The sequence below is a fragment of the Rhamphochromis longiceps genome, linkage group LG11 (genome assembly GCF_057381845.1).
Source record: "Rhamphochromis longiceps isolate RC_006_pf linkage group LG11, R_longiceps_female_GT1.1, whole genome shotgun sequence".
Classification (NCBI taxonomy): domain Eukaryota; kingdom Metazoa; phylum Chordata; class Actinopteri; order Cichliformes; family Cichlidae; genus Rhamphochromis; species Rhamphochromis longiceps.
The window spans coordinates 96,510-115,927 of record NC_140567.1 but is presented as its reverse complement, the minus strand read 5'-3'; the positions used below and the strand labels follow the sequence as shown (position 1 = coordinate 115,927).

The following is a 19,418-nucleotide window of genomic DNA, read 5'->3' as shown; positions in this document are numbered from 1 at the left end:
GGCCAAGTATATCACTGCACCAAAACGAGCAGAGGAACAGAATTGCCAGGGATGAAAAGTCATCTTAGTGCTCAGTATAAAACATACCGTTGCAGAAAACGGCGAACCTCAGGAATGAGAGGTAGCGCTCTCCCTCTATGGGGTTCCAGCCGAGGTCTGGGTATCCCTTAGCCACCAGCATGGCGCAGCTCTGAAGACCACAGCCTGCTAGGTATGTCACCACCTACGGTCAAGCAATTCTGCTTCACTCCTGAGTATTATAATGGCACACTGTCTTTCTGACTCAGTGTCAGCAACAGTGACAGCTTGAAAGCCTCTGCTGAGCTAAGCTTTTCCAGCTGTCACAAAATCATTCAGCACTTTTCATAGAAAACTTTGGTGGCCTGAGCTTTCTATTCTTATCTGACTTGCTTCCTCTATAATTGTATGTGTCATCTGAGTAGCGCTGCGTTCTAGCATTGACAGATGATTAGCACGTATTCTTCCTCTTCTGTGGCCTCCTCGAACTTTATGAACACTGAGCTGCACATAATTGGAAGAACATGTCTTGTGGGTTGGCAAAAGCCAGATTTTAAACCAAAACCAACATGGTGGCCTGAAATGTGTTGGCAAAAACTTTCGAGATGAAGAATAAACCTAGCAGCAGAATGCAATGCAAGGTTTAGACAGTGAATAAGATCCTGTATCCACATAATTCCCTAATTCTTAATGTTTGACTTTATAAATAACTAAATGGATCCTGCATATGTTTTATAGTACAATCTGTTTTGGTATTTGATGATAATATGAACATGTGATCAGTATACTGGTTGTACATTTAGCTAGTTGTACAGTTCAGTTTCATTCACAACTTTCCAAACTAATTTTAAACACTACATCTGCTAAAACAACAACAAGTTATGGTCAGAATAGAAACTGGCTACAATCTAATGAGCCTGCAAACATAAAGTGCTGTGTGATTTTTAGCTGTGCTGTTGAGTATTTCTTTGAGTAAGGCTGCGATTTCATTCGTCACCAAACCTTCTCCAGATCAGGCTCCTCCAGGGCCAGTGCCAGACCGTTGTTGTCAATCTCTGAAGACGCTGCGACATCCAGCGGAGTGGAGCCCCGCATAGCTTCAGAGGCTAAACACACAGAAACAGGCTGTCAGCAACAGAGCAAACTTTGCATTAGTTCTGCATTAAACAACAGGGGTGTTACGTGTCTGCAGGCTGCATGTTTTCTTTCCCTCCCCTTTTGTTTGCCATTCCCTTAGGTCGCAGACTGCAGGCTGATGTCAATCTGTGTGACGTCCAACTAATTAGAGGAGGGAGGCCCTGATTGGACAACCCAGGAGTGAAACCCTTGATAAGGAGACTCACCTGTGGCTGGGCGTGGCTCTCTTCCCTCCTTGAATTGTTTGACACATGTGTGACGTTTTCCTGCTGTCTTTCTTTTGTTTGATGATTGTGGTGGGAGTAAAGTGGACTAGGTAAGTTTGGGGACCCCATACACTTACTCACGTAGAGCCTTTGTGTTAGAAACACTAGGTAAGTAGGTTGGTGCCACCCATGTAATTTTGAGCTTGTTTTAAGTTGAGGTTTAGGGTTTTTCTCTCCTGTTTGTTGCTTTTCTAGGATAATAGCTCAGCTCAGCTAAGTTTTGGTTTTGTCTTTTTGGTGTTTTTTTTGGCACAACCTAACTGTCCCTTTTTCCCCCACATTTGTTGTTTGAGTCTGGGTTGTTTATTTTGTGAGAGCGCTGCCATTAAACCTTCTTTTCATAACACCTGTACTGAGTTTCCGGAGTTGTTGTGTTATCCCCTCCTGCCCTCGGGGAGATGTAACACAAGTGGGGGCTCGTCCGGGATCTATTTCCCAGAGCTATGAACAATGCTGGTGCTTGGTACAGTGTTACTGCCTTGTAATTAAGTATGGATTTCGACTTAGAAGATTTTATTCGTGCTCCGAGACATGAGAAGCTTGAGTTATGTCGCAAAGACGACTTATTGAGTATTGCGGCACACTTTGATATTCCAGTAAAGAAATATAGCGCGAAGAAGGAAATTAAGGGTATTATCTTACAACGTCTGGTTGAGTTGAAGATCTTGACTGGTTCTGATGTGTGTGATAGTAACGTTCTCTCTGTTGAGCAAGGTGTTGCCCCCCTGAAGGCGGAGGATGGTGCTATAGCTACTCCCCCCAAAGTCCAGGTGGAGCCTACGGTTCCTCCCACTCTACCTCGCTTTGATCCTCTGTCCCCAGACTTTAGTGGGTCAAATGGACATGCTAGACTTAAGGTGCGTCTAGCTCGCCTTCGGCTGGAGGCGCAGGAAAGGGAGCAAACACGTAAGGCCAAGCTTGACCTCAAACTTCGGATACGTCAGCTGGAAATTGAAGCTGAGAAGGAGGTAAAGTTGAAACAGCTAGAGGTGGAAGCTATGAGAATTACACAAAGCCTGTCTTCTCCCAGCTCACCAGTTACTTCAGAACCCTTGCCTTCATCTGGCAGCACCTATAGGTTTGATGTGCGCAAAAATATTGCTTTGGTGCCAACATTTAGAGAGACTGAAGTCGATTCCTACTTTAATGCTTTTGAAAGGATTGCAACAGCATTAGAATGGCCAAAAGAAATGTGGGCTGTGCTGCTGCAATGCAAGCTAATGGGCAAAGCACAGGAGGTTGTGTCAACTCTCTCTATCGAAAACGGCATGAAATATGATGTACTGAAGGAGTCCATCCTTCGTGCTTATGAGCTTGTGCCTGAGGCCTACCGGCAAAAGTTCAGGAATCACAAGAAGTCAGATGGTCACACATATGTAGAGTTCGCGCATGAGAAAGCAGTTCTTTTTGACAAGTGGTGCACAGCAAGTGAAGTGAAGAAAGAGTTTGAAGCGCTTCGTCAGTTAGTCCTGTTGGAAGATTTTAAAAATCTATTACCAGAGAAGCTTGTAATGTTTTTAAATGAGCAAAAGGTTGCCTCACTGTCAAAAGCTGCCGTTCTGGCTGATGAGTTCACTTTGACTCACAGAAATGTGTTTGCATTAACCCCTCGTTCAGATAAAGTGTTGATCACACGCTCTCCGAAGCCTGATCGTGGTCAGCCTGAAGCCAGAGCTAAGCAACAATTTCTCTCTCGTGAGGTACGTGAAGAAGTTAGCCAGCAAGAAAACACTAACATTTTTCCTGCTTGTGTGGTGACTAGATCTCAGTCCAGGAAGAATGACCTTGATTTGTCTGACTCTTTCCTCGTTGTGACAGAAGAACCTGATAGTGTTAGACCAGAAGCTACGCTAAAAGAGGAGTCTAGAAGGATGTGTTCTCTTACTGACACAGACATAAAACTGCCTGCTTCTAGAGAGGAATTTATTGTTGCACAGCATGAAGACGACTCTCTTCTGAAATGCCGTACTGCTGTACTTACCCGGGAGGAAGCTAAGGTAAAGAAGGTAGCATACATTGTTGATGGGGGTCTCCTTCTGCGTCGCTGGGCTGGTGAAAACTTGGATGACTGGCATACAGTTTATCAAGTTGTTGTGTCAAGGGTTTTCCGCCTGCAAGTCCTAGCGTTAGCACATGATCACCCACTTTCTGGACACCTTGGCGTAAATATAACGTATCATAAGGTCCTCAAACATTTTTTTGGCCAGGACTCAAGTCTGATGTTGTACATTACTGTCGTACCTGCCATGTTTGCCAAGTTGTGGGCAAGCCAAATCAAGTTATCCCACCTGCACCCCTGTCACCAATTCCAGTGATGGGTGAACCATTTAGCAGGGTTATTGTTGGCTGTGTAGGACCTTTACCAAAATCAAAGTCAGGGCACCAATACATTCTAACAATGATGTGTGCTTCTACTAGGTTTCCTGAAGCAGTGCCCTTGCGAAGAATCACCGCTCCTGTTATCAGTAAAGCGCTGGTCGGGTTCTTCTCTGTGTTTGGTCTTCCAAAGGTAGTCCAGACTGATCAGGGAACCAATTTTAAGTCTAGGACCTTTGCTCAGGCCTTGAAGGCGATAGGAGTGGAACACATTACATCAAGTCCCTACCATCCTGAAAGTCAGGGAGCACTTGAAAGATTTCACCAGACATTAAAATCCATGCTCCGCAAATACTGTCTGGAGACTGGAAAGAAGTGGGATGAGGGTATCCCATTCTTATTGTTTGCTGCTCGTGAAGCAGTGCAGGAATCCCTAGGCTTTAGTCCTGCACAGCTTGTATTTGGACATGAAGTTAAAGGACCATTGCACATCCTTAAAGAACAGCTAGTTGTTCCAACTAAAACATTGAAGAGCATCCCTGAGTATGTGGCTAAAATTAGAGAGCGCCTTAAATCGGCTTGCGCTATGGCCAGGGACACCTTAACTGCTAGGCAGATAAGGATGAAAAAACATTACGACCGGGGAGCAGTTGCTCGTCAGTTTAAACCTGGTGATCAGGTTCTAGTTTTGCTCCCCATCCTGGGCTCTTCTCTAAGAACAAAGTTTTCGGGACCATATGTTGTGGAAAAGAAACTTAGTGAGACCAATTATGTTGTTCAAACACCTGATCGTCGTCGCAAGACCAGAGTCTGCCATGTTAACATGATAAAACATTATCTTACGAGAGAGAGCGAAGATGATCCCCTCACGCCACCCAAAGCTACATCTAGCTCTCCTGTAGCATGCGTAACTTCAGAGATGGCCAATGAAAGCAGTGAGGAGGATGCGGTCCGGCGCAAAGATGCGTCACAAGGTACGAGACTAAGTAATGGTGAGATTCTATCAGATTTGCACCATTATTTGTCTCACCTGTCATTTGACCAGGCTAAAGACATCCAGAACCTGATTGTGTCGTTCCGGTGTATGTTTGGGGATGTTCCTACCCAGACGAGTTTGATATCCCATGACATTATTCTTACAAATCCTGCACCCGTTAAACAGCATGCATATATACTCGCTCTGCGGTAGAGTATCACTTCCTGTTCCTGCTCAAACACAGTGGTGTTTCTGAGTAGCTTATTTGCTTAACAATTTAATTAACAACTTTTAAATACATTCTTCTTTCATAGTATAATCTTCACGTGCTTCATCCGAAGCACACTTTCTGTGTACTCACTACCTAATTTCTAGCCAAAGTATTCACTCACTGTCTCTGTACTGTTTCGCTAGCTTAGCTTAGCTCGTAGCCGACTCGTTAGCACCATGGCTACTTCACCTGTCCCTCCTGCACTTTCTTGCTCATTGTGTCAGATGTTTAGTTACTCCTCGGCCTCCTTTAGCAGTAATGATATCTGTAACAAATGTAGCATATTTGCAGCGCTGGAGGCCAGGATTACTGAATTGGAGACTCGGCTTCGCACCCTTCATTCACCCATAGCTAGCCAGGCCCCTGTAGCTGGTGCAGCCGAAGATAGCGTAGGCCCCGCTAGCTGTTCCCCGGCAGACCCCAAGCAGCTGGGGAAAGAGGGCGGCTGGGTCACGGTGAGGAGGAAGCATAGTCCTAAACAGAAGCCCCAGGTACACCACCAACCCGTTCATGTGTCTAACCGTTTTTCCCCACTCGGCGACACACCCGCCGGGGGTCAAACTCTGGTAATTGGTGATTCTGTTCTCAGACATGTGAAGCTAGAGACACCGGCAACCATAGTCAATTGTTTTCCAGGGGCCAGAGCAGGCGACATTGAAGGAAATTTAAAACTGCTGGCTAAGGGTAAACGTAAATTCAGTAAGATCATAATTCACGTCGGCAGTAATGACACCCGGTTACGCCAATCGGAGGTCACTAAAATCAATATTGAATCGGTGTGCAACTTTGCCAAAACAATGTCGGACTCTGTAGTTTTCTCTGGTCCCCTCCCCAATCAGACCTGGGGCCCGTTCTTCGTACGTCGCTCACTACATCCAAGATCAAATGACACATCCAAGATCAAACCATCGCGCTAACCGTGAGCTCGCTAATCCGGTTCTCCGAACACACCTTCCGTTGACGATTAGTACAGCTGGACGCAGTAATGTGACATCACTGGGTGTCGTAAAAGGGGCTACGCATCGATAGTAGAAACATTGATCGGCAACCCTCTGATTGGTCGGCGAAAATGTCGAAGGAGTGCGCTCGGCTCGGTATTTTTCGGCAGCAGAGCAAGAACTCCTGAGTGAGGGATTTCAGGAGTTTCAGAGTTTAATCAGAACGCAAGGGAACACTGCAAAGGCTGCAAAAGCAAGGAGAGAGGGCTGGCAGAAAGTTGCTGACAAATTAAACTCGTAAGTAATTTAATAATAATAATAATAATATATTGGATTTATATAGCGCTTTTCAAGGCACCCAAAGCGCTTTACAATGCCACTATTCATTCACTCTCACATTCACACACTGGTGGAGGCAGCTACGGTTGTAGCCACAGCTGCCCTGGGGCAGACTGACAGAAGCGAGGCTGCCATATCGCGCCATCGGCCCCTCTGGCCAACACCAGTAGGCGGTAGGGTAGATTTATTATATTACACTATATTATCCAATATTATATTACATTATATTATATTGTTATATTATATCCTCTTTCACATTAGAGCCACAACAGGACCCACTAGAACATGGGAACAAGTAAAAGTGAAATATAAGAATATTCTATAGAATGGTAATATTTATCACTTATATTGCTTTTAGTCTCTTGGAAAGAGACCCTGAAATAATCTGTTTGTTTATAACAGCAACCAAGAAAAGGGCAGAGCAAAAAAAGACAGGTGGTGGTCCTGCACCCCCTCGTCAACAAGTTGGTTAAGTAAATAATATCCTCACGGGAAAATCGATATCTCTCAATGAGCACACTGTCGCACTGAGCTAAAGGATCCTGTCTGTCCCGCAATATATGCTGAATTCTGAGGACTCTCCTTATCAATCTTGCACCTTCCGCAATGGGTTGCTCGCGTAAACGGACAGGACATGGCTGCGACAGGCTTCCCAAATCCACCTTGGCTTTTATAGCCGTGGTCTCTCATCTTGATTACACGAAGTAATTTACAATTACTACTCTGAAATATGAATTACATCTGTAATAATCACATACATGTAATAGAATGTTAATAGTACATTTCCCTTTTTTAGGAAATGACCTGTATGTATCTGTGTGACATCAATAAAAGGATCAAGTGCTGCATTATCTTTAGTTACATTGATGTTATTTATTTATCGCTGTTGCTTTCGTATAAATGAAGCGGACATACCTGCGTGGCCGCGATCTAATCCTGTTTACATAAAGTAAACCTGCTCCCGAGCAGGTTTACGCTTACGGCTCTGTTGCTATGACAGCAAGTCCCGGATGAGCTTCGGGGAACCGAACGATCCAAGATCACGCGAAATCGTCAACAATCTAATCCAGCTAACTTACTTAGCGAGGTACGAAGAACAGGCCCCAGGAGTGACATGTTTAGCCGCATGTTCTCCTTAAATTGCTGGCTGTCTGAGTGGTGTCCCAGAAACGATGTGGGCTTCATAGATAATTGGCAAACCTTCTGGAGGAAACCTGGTCTTGTCAGGAGAGACGGCATCCATCCCACTTTGGATGGAGCAGCTCTCATTTCTAGAAATATGGACAAATTTATTAAACCCCCCAAAATATGACTATCCAGAGTTGGGACCAGGAAGCAGAGTTGCAGTCTTACACGCCTCTCTGCAGCTTCTCTCCTCCTGCTACCCCCCCAAAAACCCATCTCCATAGAGACTGTGTCAGCTCCCAAACAGACAAAAACCAAACTAAAAACCATCAACAAACAACTTAAACATAAACAATTACAAAGAAAGAACAATACAGTATCCACATCTGAACCAAAGAGTAAAACAGTGAAATGTGGATTATTAAATATTAGGTCTCTCTCCTCCAAGTCTCTGTTAGTACACGACTTAATAATTGATCAACAAATTGATTTACTCTGCCTTACAGAAACCTGGTTGCAGCAGGATGATTATGTTAGTTTAAATGAATCAACACCCCCGAGTCATTCTAACTACCAGAAATCTCGAAGCACAGGCCGGGGGGGTGGTGTGGCAGCAATTTTTCACACCAGCCTATTAATTAATGAAAGACCAAGACAGACTTTTAATTCATTTGAAAGCCTGATGCTTAGCCTCGTCCACCCCAGCTGTAAAACTCAGAAACCAGTCTTACTTGTTATCATCTATCGTCCACCTGGGCCTTACACAGAGTTTCTGTCTGACTTCTCAGACTTTTTATCTGATTTAGTTCTCAGCTCAGATAAAATAATTATTGTGGGTGATTTTAACATCCATGTAGATGCTAAAAATGACAGCCTCAACATGGCATTTAATCTGTTATTAGACTCAATTGGTTTCTCTCAAAATGTAAAAGAACCCACCCACCACTTTAATCACACTCTAGATCTTGTTTTAACATATGGCATCGAAACTGAACATTTAACAGTGTTTCCTGAAAACCCTCTCCTGTCTGATCATTTCCTGATAACATTTACATTTACAATAATTGATTACACAGCAGTGGAGAGTAGACTTTATCAAAGTAGATGTCTTTCTGAAAGCGCTGTAACTAAGTTTAAGAATATAATCCACCCACTGTTATCATCTTCAATGCCCTGTACCAACATAGAGCAGAGCAGCTATCTGAACGCTACTCCAACAGAGGTCGATTATCTTGTTAATAATTTCACCTCCTCACTACGTACGACTCTGGATACTGTAGCTCCTGTGAAAACTAAGGTCTCTAATCAGAAGTACCTGACTCCGTGGTATAATTCTCAAACACGTACCCTAAAGCAGATGACTCGTAATCTGGAGAGGAAATGGCGTGTCACAAATTTAGAGGATCATCATTTAGCCTGGAGAAATAGTTTGCTGCTTTATAAGAAAGCCCTCCGCAAAGCCAGAACATCTTACTATTCATCACTGATTGAAGTAAATAAGAACAACCCCAGGTTTCTCTTCAGCACTGTAGCCAGGCTGATAAAAAGTCAGAGCTCTTTTGAGCCAACAATCCCTTTAACGTTAACTAGTAATGACTTCATGAACTTCTTCACAAATAAAATTTTTATCATTAGAGAAAAAATTACCAGTAATCATCCCACAGATGTAATATTATCTACAGCTACTCTTAGTACCATTGATGTTAAGTTAGACTCTTTTTCTCCAATTGATCTTTCTGAGTTAACTTCAATAATTACTTCCTCCAAGCCATCAACGTGTCTTTTAGACCCCATTCCTACAAAACTGCTCAAAGAAGTCCTGCCATTAATTAATTCTTCGATCTTAAATATGATCAACCTATCTCTAATGATCGGCTATGTACCACAGGCCTTCAAGCTAGCTGTAGTTAAACCTTTACTCAAAAAGCCATCTCTAGACCCAGCAGTCTTAGCTAATTATAGGCCAATCTCCAACCTTCCTTTCATATCAAAAATCCTTGAAAGAGTAGTTGTCAAACAGCTAACAGATCATCTGCAGAGGAATGGTTTATTTGAAGAGTTTCAGTCAGGTTTCAGAGCTCATCACAGCACAGAAACAGCTTTAGTGAAGGTTACAAATGATCTTCTTATGGCCTCTGACAGTGGACTCATCTCTGTGCTTGTCCTGCTAGACCTCAGTGCAGCATTCGATACTGTCGACCATAATATCCTATTAGAGCGATTAGAACATGCTGTAGGTATTACAGGTACTGTGCTGCAGTGGTTTGTATCATATCTATCTAATAGACTCCAGTTTGTTCATGTAAATGGAGAGTCCTCTTCACACACTGAGGTTAATTATGGAGTTCCACAGGGTTCAGTGCTAGGACCAATTCTGTTTACATTATACATGCTTCCCTTAGGCAGTATCATTAGAAGACATAGCATACATTTTCACTGCTATGCAGATGACACCCAGCTCTATCTGTCCATGAAGCCAGATAACACACACCAATGAGTTAAACTGCAGGAATGTCTTAAAGACATAAAGACCTGGATGGCCGCTAACTTTCTGCTTCTTAATTCAGATCAAACTGAGGTTATTGTACTCGGCCCTGAAAAGCCTAGAAATATGGTATCTAAGCAGATTCTTACTCTGGATGGCATTACCTTGGCCTCCAGTAACGCTGTGAGGAACCTTGGAGTCATTTTTGACCAGGACATGTCCTTCAATGCACATATTAAACAAATATGTAAGACTGCATTCTTCCATTTGCGCAACATCTCTAAAATTAGAAATATCCTGTCTCAGAGTGACGCTGAAAAACTAGTTCATGCATTTATTACTTCCAGGCTGGACTACTGTAATTCATTATTATCAGGATGTCCAAAAAACTCACTGAAAAGCCTTCAGCTAATCCAAAACGCTGCAGCAAGAGTACTGACAGGGACTAGAAAGAGAGAGCATATTTCTCCTGTTTTGGCTTCCCTTCATTGGCTTCCTGTTAAATCCAGAATGGAATTCAAAATCCTGCTCCTCACATACAAGGTCTTAAATAATCAGGCCCCATCTTATCTCAATGACCTTGTAGTACCATATCACCCTATTAGAGCACTTCGCTCTTGCTCTGCAGGCCTACTTGTTGTTCCTATAGTATTTAAAAGTAGAATGGGAGGGAGAGCCTTCAGTTTTCAGGCCCCTCTTCTGTGGAACCAGCTTCCAGTTTGGATTCAGGAGACAGACACTATCTCTACTTTCAAGATTAGGCTTAAAACTTTCCTTTTTGCTAAAGCATATAGTTAGGGCTGGACCAGGTGACCCTGAATCCTCCCTTAGTTATGCTGCAATAGACATAGGCTGCCGGGGGATTCCCATGATGCATTGAGTTTTTCCTTTCCAGTCACCTTTCTCACTCACTATGTATTAACAGACCTCTCTGCATTAAATCATATCTGTTATTAACCTCTGTCTCTCTTCCACAGCATGTCTTTTATCCTGTCTTCCTTCTCTCACCCCAACCGGTCGCAGCAGATGGCCGCCCCTCCCTGAGCCTGGTTCTGCCGGAGGATTCTTCCTGTTAAAAGGGAGTTTTTCCTTCCCACTGTTGCCAAAGTGCTTGCTCATAGGGGGTCATATGATTGTTGGGTTTTTTTTCTCTGTATCTATGAAGCGCCTTGAGGCGACTTATGTTGTGATTTGGCGCTATATAAATAAAATTGAATTGAATTGAATATAGGGTCAATCCCATCAAAAGGGAGGCCATGAAAAAGGAAGTTGAGTATCTGATTAGGAATGGACTTGCCATACCCAGTTGCAGCCCCTGGAGTTCCCCTTGTTTGTTGGACATTAAAGCTGATGGGAGTCCACGGTTCTGTACGGACTTCCGCATAGTGAATGCGGTGACAGTTCCTGACGCATACCCCTTGCCCCTCATCGATGATTGCATTGATGACATTGGACCTGCCACATTCATTACCAAACTGGATATGGTGAAGGGTTACTGGCAGATTCCTTTAACCAAAAGGGCGTCAGAGATATCTGCTTTTGTAACTCCAGACAGTTTCCTCCAGTACACAGTCATGCCATTTGGGTTATGTAATGCGCCAGCTACGTTTCAGAGGCTAGTGAACAAAGTACTGGGTGATGTTCCAAACTGCCGGGTGTACCTAGACGACATAGTCGTGTATTCCAGTGAATGGGCAGAACATCTTGCTACTTTGTCAGCTGTGTTTGAATGCCTCTCAGCTGCCTCGCTGACTTTGAACCTGGCCAAGTGTGAGTTTGGTAAAGGTACCATCCTCTATCTAGGCCAACAAGTTGGCGGAGGAAAGGTATGCCCAGTGGATGCAAAGATCCATGCCATTTCAACCTTTCCAGTTCCATCTACAAGAAGGGAGCTACGTCGTTTTCTTGGGATGGCTGGATATTATCGCCGGTTCTGTAAGAACTTCTCAACAGTAGCTGCCCCATTGACTGCCTTGACCAGTCCATCAGTTCCATTTACCTGGTCTGATGAATGCCAACATGCCTTTGAGAACCTTAAAGGATTGCTTTCATGTACACCTGTTCTCTCCGCCCCAGACTTCGGCCGACCATTCAAGTTGGAGGTCGATGCTAGTGCCGTCGGGGTAGGTGCTGTCCTTCTACAGGAAGATCAGGATGGACTCGACCACCCTGTGTGTTACTTCTCAAAGAAGTTCACTCTTCCCCAGAGAAAGTATTCCACCATCGAACAAGAAACTCTTGCCGTTCTGCTGGCTCTGCAGCATTTTGAGGTTTATCTCGGATTAAGCAGGGAGCCCATAAAAGTCTTTACAGACCACAAGCCGCTTGTTTTCCTTTCAAGGATGTACAATAACAATCGTCGACTTATGAGGTGGTCTTTAATCATTCAAGAGTACAACCTTCAAATCTGCCATAAAAAAGGGACAGAAAATGTCCTGGCTGATGCACTATCCCGTGCCCTGTAGTCTGTGTAGGGTTTTGTTTGTGTTTGAAGGAACCAAACTGTTTGTTTGGTCTTGTAAGGGTGGGGGTGTTACGTGTCTGCAGGCTGCATGTTTTCTTTCCCTCCCCTTTTGTTTGCCATTCCCTTAGGTCGCAGACTGCAGGCTGATGTCAATCTGTGTGACGTCCAACTAATTAGAGGAGGGAGGCCCTGATTGGACAACCCAGGAGTGAAACCCTTGATAAGGAGACTCACCTGTGGCTGGGCGCGGCTCTCTTCCCTCCTTGAATTGTTTGACACATGTGTGACGTTTTCCTGCTGTCTTTCTTTTGTTTGATGATTGTGGTGGGAGTAAAGTGGACTAGGTAAGTTTGGGGACCCCATACACTTACTCACGTAGAGTCTTTGTGTTAGAAACACTAGGTAAGTAGGTTGGTGCCACCCATGTAATTTTGAGCTTGTTTTAAGTTGAGGTTTAGGGTTTTTCTCTCCTGTTTGTTGCTTTTCTAGGATAATAGCTCAGCTCAGCTAAGTTTTGGTTTTGTCTTTTTGGTGTTTTTTTTTTTGGCACAACCTAACTGTCCCTTTCCCCCCCACATTTGTTGTTTGAGTCTGGGTTGTTTATTTTGTGAGAGCGCTGCCATTAAACCTTCTTTTCATAACACCTGTACTGAGTTTCCGGAGTTGTTGTGTTATCCCCTCCTGCCCTCGGGGAGACGTAACAAGGGGCAGTGTACCGACACAGCACATCAATCTTGATATTCTCCAGTCTGCATCTTTGAAGCTCAGAATACCAGGTCCCATTAATCAGTTTGTCAACACCTGCCCTTTTTGCAATATTACTCCATTTTTAAAGCGTCAATGCAGTTGAGCAGATACTACAAAACCACTTAATATTGCAGCACAATGCAGGCTATGTTACATATTATTAATTTATAGGAAAACGTGGCTTGTAAGAGGCAAATTCTAAAAGTGTCATATAAAAAGGGCAACAACTAGTGTGTTTTCATTCAACTGTCCTCTTCCAGAGCCAGGTGCTTTAGTTTACGTGTTACACAGGCACGCAGAGCTCTGTGACTCATGTCCTGCTCTGGACGCCTAAATAACCCTCATTTACTGCTCGCCATTCTTCTCTCTATCAGCTGCCTGCCTCTGTGGCCCTTACACTTTCAACTTGATATACAGGCATTTTGAAATTGAGCCTGTTACTCTTCTTCACCAGCTGCTTCCCACAATATCAGCAATAAGTCTGCAGTGGCCCGTAGCAACTATTGGTTTCTGCACACATTATGTAGCAGCAAAAAAGTTTAATTGAGGCAGTATGGAGAATACTCAGGAACATATTCAAATGCCAAGGCATCCTCATAACCAGTGTGTTCTCCACTGTCTGTTTTTGCCCCAGCTTGTTCCTTTCCTTCATATTAAAAAAAAAAAGTCTATTCAATTTCAGATTTTTCATGTATCAGGACATAATAAATAAAACCATCTAATCCTCATCAGGTTCTAAAATTAGGTAAATACTTCCTAACCTGTACCATACGTGACAACATAGCAGTATATATTTAACAAAAATTGAGTCACAATGTCAAAGAAGTGTATGAATAACATAAGTACACCTTTACAGATTTCATAGAATTAAGAAGTTGGAGCCACGTGTTGCTCATCGAATGCACCTAATCGTCAGCAAGTGTGAGCACCTCCATAAATGCAGAGGCTTTGCTGGTCTGAAACATTCAGGAGTGTGTTAATGCAATGCCAGGAGGAGCAAAGACAATAGAATTGGCCTAAAGGGACAACTGTTGTTGCCCGTCAATCTGGGAAGGGTTCTAAGACCATTTCTAGTTTGAAGTTCATCATTCTACAGTGAAGAAGATTATTCAGAAGCATACAAAACTTTTGTCAGGAGTGGACATCCCTGCAAACTAATCCCAAGGTCAGACTGTGCAATGCTTAGAAAAAAAATGCTAAAAGCCCATGAGAAACAGGATTTGGGCATGTTGTAGTCATTGAGGCAACCATGAACTCCTTTGTTTACCAAAGCATGTTAGAGTCAAATAGGAAGCCATCTGTCCAACAGCTACAGCTCAGCTGATGTTGGGTCATGCAGCAGAGCAATGGTCCAAAATGCAGCAACAATTCTACAACATAATGGCTAAAAATGAAAAATCAATGTGTTGCAATGGCCCAGTCAATGTCTTAAGACAGCTGTGCATAAATTAAGTTGTTGTTGTTTTTTTCAAAATAAATAATGAAAAGGCAAAATATACTTACCCAATCCGACGCTGCTGTTCTCCAGCAGGTAGCTCAGGTGGTCAAACATGGCTTTCTGGTTTTGCCGGCTAATACGGCAGAAATAGCACAAGAAGCGACAACAGCTAGCTACCATCTTGGGGAAGGCGATCTCCTGTGGAAGAAAAAAGTAGACTGTATGGATCAATCTGCAGCCAAATAGCCCCAAATAAGCTGCAGTAGGAGCTCAGAAATATTAGAATTCTTTTTAATGTCACTACAGGATGCAGAGTACTAGATGCTTGGGTCTGATAAAGGTATCTAAACTATCATAAAGAGTATCATGGAATCAATAAATAAAATGTATTTCCTGTTTTGAATACAGAAACTGAAAAATTGTTTGACCTTCAAGCCCTTTTGCATCTAATGCTTTTAGATCTGTGCCATCCTCATTTTTCTAAGTCCTCACATGGGCTCAGTCCAAGCCTCAGGCTGAGCATAAATCACTAGAGTCATTTGCTCTGTAGCAGAAATGCAGAAAAAGTAATTGACAGCAGAGGAGGAGAGAAACCCCCATTTTACTTTAGGCAGATTACAATCTGCAAAAATGCACAGCACAGAAAATCACACTTATCAGACAACTGACAAATATTGAACTTTCAATCATGCCAAAGCTTCCACCTCTAAAGGCAGATTTGACAGAAACTTTGAAAGCACAAACAATTTTACTTTGAGAATATACAGCTTAACAAGTTTCTTTGTTGATTCCCCATATGCGGTCCTGCTGTGCGTGACCGGGAGCAAACTTTCTGTCAGTGTCCGAGTTCAGAGATTTATTCCTTCATAATATTCTATAAACCATCTGTCTTGATTGCGTGATAAAACCTACGACTCGCACAATCTCATAATATACAGCACCATGCCACGACTGAAACAACATCAGCGGTAATCAAACAGCAAATATTAAAAACCTGATCTATATTCACGACTGTCACTGTATATGGCCACAGCGAGCGAGGTACACGTATCAAGTGGCATGAAACCAGTCAGGAATTTATGCTATGAGCCTGTGCGATCACAGTGCCAGAGACAGACACGAAGGTCTGAATGTCTCCCTGAGGTCCGTCTGTCTGAGGTTCACTTCAAGCTTGGCACTGGCTGCAGCATTAAATCGCAACCAGCTCTTCCAGCTTCTGTCAGCACCACCCAAAAAGGACAGGTCTGAGTGGCCTCCTGTCACCCCTCTGATACCTTTACTCCTCTGTCCTCTCTATTACGCTGCGGTTTTTCTGGGTATTAAGCTGTTTCTCTTGGCTCACTTCAGCCTCTTTTGTTTTCCTGAGATCGGTATACAACTTATTAAACATTAAAAGTTCTGTCAGTCACAAACTCAAACTCTTCCCCTAAAACTAAGCTTTGTAACAGAAAATTAACCTGCAAATGTTTTGCTAACAGATTTACTGTATGAGTCATTTTGCAAGCAAAAATACCCAAAACAAAAACACACTTGTTTGGGTTCTTTAAAATTGATGATTTGCTCCTCCTTTTGCTACATTTAATTCATAACTGTCATGATCCTGGGTCCTTTTGACCCAGCGTTTTGTGTTTTCTCTTCTTGCGATTTTGGTTCTGTTCTTCCTCTGTTTAGTGTTTACTCTGTTCTGCCCGTGTGTTCCTGTATTTAGTCCGCGTTTCTTAGTTTGTGTCCTTTCATGTGTAAGTTCCTGTTTTATTGTGAAGGTCTGCGTCTTATGTGAGTGTTTTCAGTTTGCCTCCCTAGTCTCGTCATGTTAATCACTCCCAGCTGTGTTCCCCACCTGTGTGTAATCTGCCTGTGTTCTCTGAGTGTATTTTAGTTGTGTCTTCTGTCCTAGTAGTTGCTGGTTCGTCTGTGTTGTTTTCCCTCGGTCTCCCTGCATCTCTCCATGCGTATTTCCCCGGACCTCCCTGCATCTTCGTTTCTGGTTTGTTTTGTTAGTTTTACCCAGTTTAGGTTCCAGTTTCATGTTCCCAGTGCCTTTGTTGTTTGTATTTCCTTCGTTAATAAATACTCACCTGCACCAGAGCTGCCGCGTCCTGGTCCTAAATAATTCCACACGGCTTGCCCCGGCAAACCGTGACAATAACTGATTTTTGGCTTGAAGGCTAATTATTGACCAAAATAAGGAATGTGAGGAAAGTGGGCGGGGCTCTGAACAACTATGGAAACTTCTTTTTTTGTATAGACAACAGCTTTCATTAACACTTTTCCTTTTATAACCACTTTTTATTAACACAATCTACACATTAATCATGATGAATTGTACCCCTAATTATGGTGAAAGAGGCCACATAACGAATAAGAATCCGTCAAAAACATGTACAAACTTCTTTAAAAAGTTATGAACAGGATAAGGAGTTTTAAAGAACTTCTCCAAGAGTTAAGATTGGGAGCTACTATTTCCATACATGACTAACAAGTTAACAGTTTCAATGAATACGATCCATTAAAAAAGGACTGACTCGATAGTTTGCAGTGGTCAAGGAAAACCAAAAACATGAGCAATGTTAAGCTCACCTGTGACTTGTCTCCCCCAAGCACGTTCACCATGACCTCCATGACTGTCTCATGCATGCCCAGCACTCTCATCAGATTAGGATGCTGGTAGAAAACCTTGTTGTTCATGATGTCGCTAAGAACACAAGAAAGCGATTTATAAAGCCCACAGTACTGTAACCGCGGGAGAGTACACTGTTCACAATGATATATTTCTAGAATCGGGAATTGTTTTTATCGTTTATAACAGTGTGCGCATCATAATATATTTTCTTACCCGAGCCCATCAATCATGAGTTTCTCCTCTTCCTTGCCCATTCGCACTGATAGCAGAGATCTGATTTGACCCAGAGATGCCAGCAGGTTAATAGCATCTTGCACAGATGCGGCACTGATGGTGTACGACTTCTTCATGGCCCGAAGCAGTTCCCCGATGCCGTCATACTGTCTCCTCAGCAGGCTGAACATCACTCTCACCAGCTCTGAGTCTTGAATGTGAGACTCCTGAGCCCAACTGGTTATGGTCTGGGAGATAAGCTCCTTCAGGTTGGCTGGAGAAGAGACAGTTCAGTATTCTTAAATTGAGAAATAGAAGCAGTAAATAAAGGTTGCTCTACAATCATGTATCTGTCAAAGCTTCAGTTGATATTTGTTGTCTCTCAAACCTTTGAATGAGCAAATTAGAGAAAAAATAAAAATCTATGGACCGGGCACTTCAAAAGCATTGTTCATTAGGAAAGATGGATGATACGCTCTTTATTTTTTCTCTTTTTGTTCCAGAGATATACAAAGACAAGCTAATTAAACTGTAGTATAGGTTTTAAAACTGTATATTTTAAACTTTATCTTAAAGTCTCGTGAAACTTCCCTCTTAAGGATGCCAAGCACCAATAAAACAAGGACCAGTGGAGAAAAACTTGAAGTCATATGAAGTTGTAGCTAAATGCTGCACCTCTCAAAACACTGCAATTCCAAAGCCATCGCTGAACCTTGAGCATTTAAGCCAAATAGCGCAACATCTGCTTAAAACAAAGGGCCGGATTCAAGCAGAATCATAATGAGACACGAGACGGTGTAGATGCCCTGAAGGTGAAAGTGTTGCAAATTCACATCTGCTCTGAATCATCTCAAACCATGGCTCACAAGGGAGTCACTGAAATCTTACGCAGTCTGCGTGCCAATCTGCAAATGACAGGCAAAAATATAGAGACATGAGCACTGGCACAGCGCTGTACTCCAAAGTCAGCATAAACCATGAACTGAATTGGCTTAATTAAAGCTCTTAGAAAATGTAAATTAGTCTATTAGTCAGAACTAATTGGGAGCTTTAATATTTTGTCAATATATTGGATGTAACCCCACAATCATCTCCTGATGAGTCTATGAGGATGCTGACAGCATATCTGAAGCACGCTAGAGTGATGCAGGAATATAAAGAGAGGAACAAACAAACAAATTTAATCACAAGTTCAAGCCAAGGCGGTTGATATTAAAGCTGGCATTTAAATCTTGGAAATAAGCTCCTTAGCTGTTGGCAAACTAAAAAAAAACAAAAAGCCTTATGGATGATTCCAAGTTTTTATAACTTCTGAGTAATCTGACTAATTAAACAATGCTGTGAAATCAACAATAGGCGCTTCGATGCTTTTCATCAAAAGAATAAGGAAGCAAAAGTTTTAGAGACAAATTACTGGCTTTAAAGTTTTATAACAGTGAATGAGCGTTACCGTCAGTTAATGAAAGTAATCATCCCCATCCCAAAAGGACTGACTAGGCATTAATTATATATAATCTGACATATAAAGATCCGACAATAAAATTACACGTTGAAAAAATTAGCAGCTCTAACTTTGTCAGGCAAGAGAAGCAGCTTATTTCGCCCGTCCATCCTTTTGTCAGACTGCTTCATCAATTTATTTGATGAACAAAACAGACTCCGACAATGCTGCAACGCTGAGTCAAGTGAAAAAGCAGAATTCAACCCATATTTCACTCACTATAGAACACAGCAAACGTGGTAAAAGTTTAAAATGTGAAAATGTACACTTTGAAGAAAGAACTAAGGTTATTTTTTTAATATTTCATGGCAGCCAAACCTCTCCAAAAAGTTGAAACTGGGCCATGTTTACCACTGTCAGGTGACAGTCTGTTAATGTCTGGGAGCTGAGGAGACTAGTAATAATGTCCAGTGGTCTGATAAGGGATTCTAGGGATTCTCTTAATTTTATGATGTGTCCAAAGTTTCAGCTGGTAAAAGATCTGGACTACAGGCAGGCAAGTTCAGTATCTGGACTCTCCAACTATGAGAGCATACTGTTGTAATAGATATAGTTTGCAGT

At 42.6% G+C, this 19,418-nt stretch overlaps 1 protein-coding gene and 1 long non-coding RNA gene across 2 annotated transcripts in view; one reads left to right on the top strand and one right to left on the bottom strand.

Moving 5' to 3' along the window:
• Window positions 1–19,418, top strand: part of LOC146658350 (uncharacterized) — a 237,701-nt gene that overhangs the window by 201,098 nt on the left and 17,185 nt on the right. The gene's annotated exons all lie outside the window — the stretch shown is intronic.
• Window positions 51–17,633, bottom strand: LOC146658351 (ryanodine receptor 3-like). Its single transcript, XM_085424176.1, has 5 exons — window positions 17,357–17,633; window positions 17,101–17,215; window positions 14,586–14,718; window positions 1,021–1,124; window positions 51–223 (listed from the first exon to the last, which is right to left on the bottom strand). The coding sequence occupies exons 1-5, from the start codon at window positions 17,545–17,547 to the stop codon at window positions 65–67; spliced, it is 702 nt and encodes a 233-aa protein (XP_085280302.1). The 5' UTR covers window positions 17,548–17,633; the 3' UTR covers window positions 51–64.

Excerpts from the sequence above, each read along its gene's own strand:
- LOC146658351 (XM_085424176.1), bottom strand. The coding sequence starts at position 17,547 with ATGTTCAGCCTGCTGAGGAGACAGTATGACGGCATCGGGGAACTGCTT. Across the intron at positions 17,216-17,356 it reads CTCATGATTGATGGGCTCGG|CGACATCATGAACAACAAGG; the intron begins GTAAGAAAATAT and ends TTGTGTTCTTAG. Across the intron at positions 224-1,020 it reads AGGAGCCTGATCTGGAGAAG|GTGGTGACATACCTAGCAGG; the intron begins GTTTGGTGACGA and ends GCTTGACCGTAG.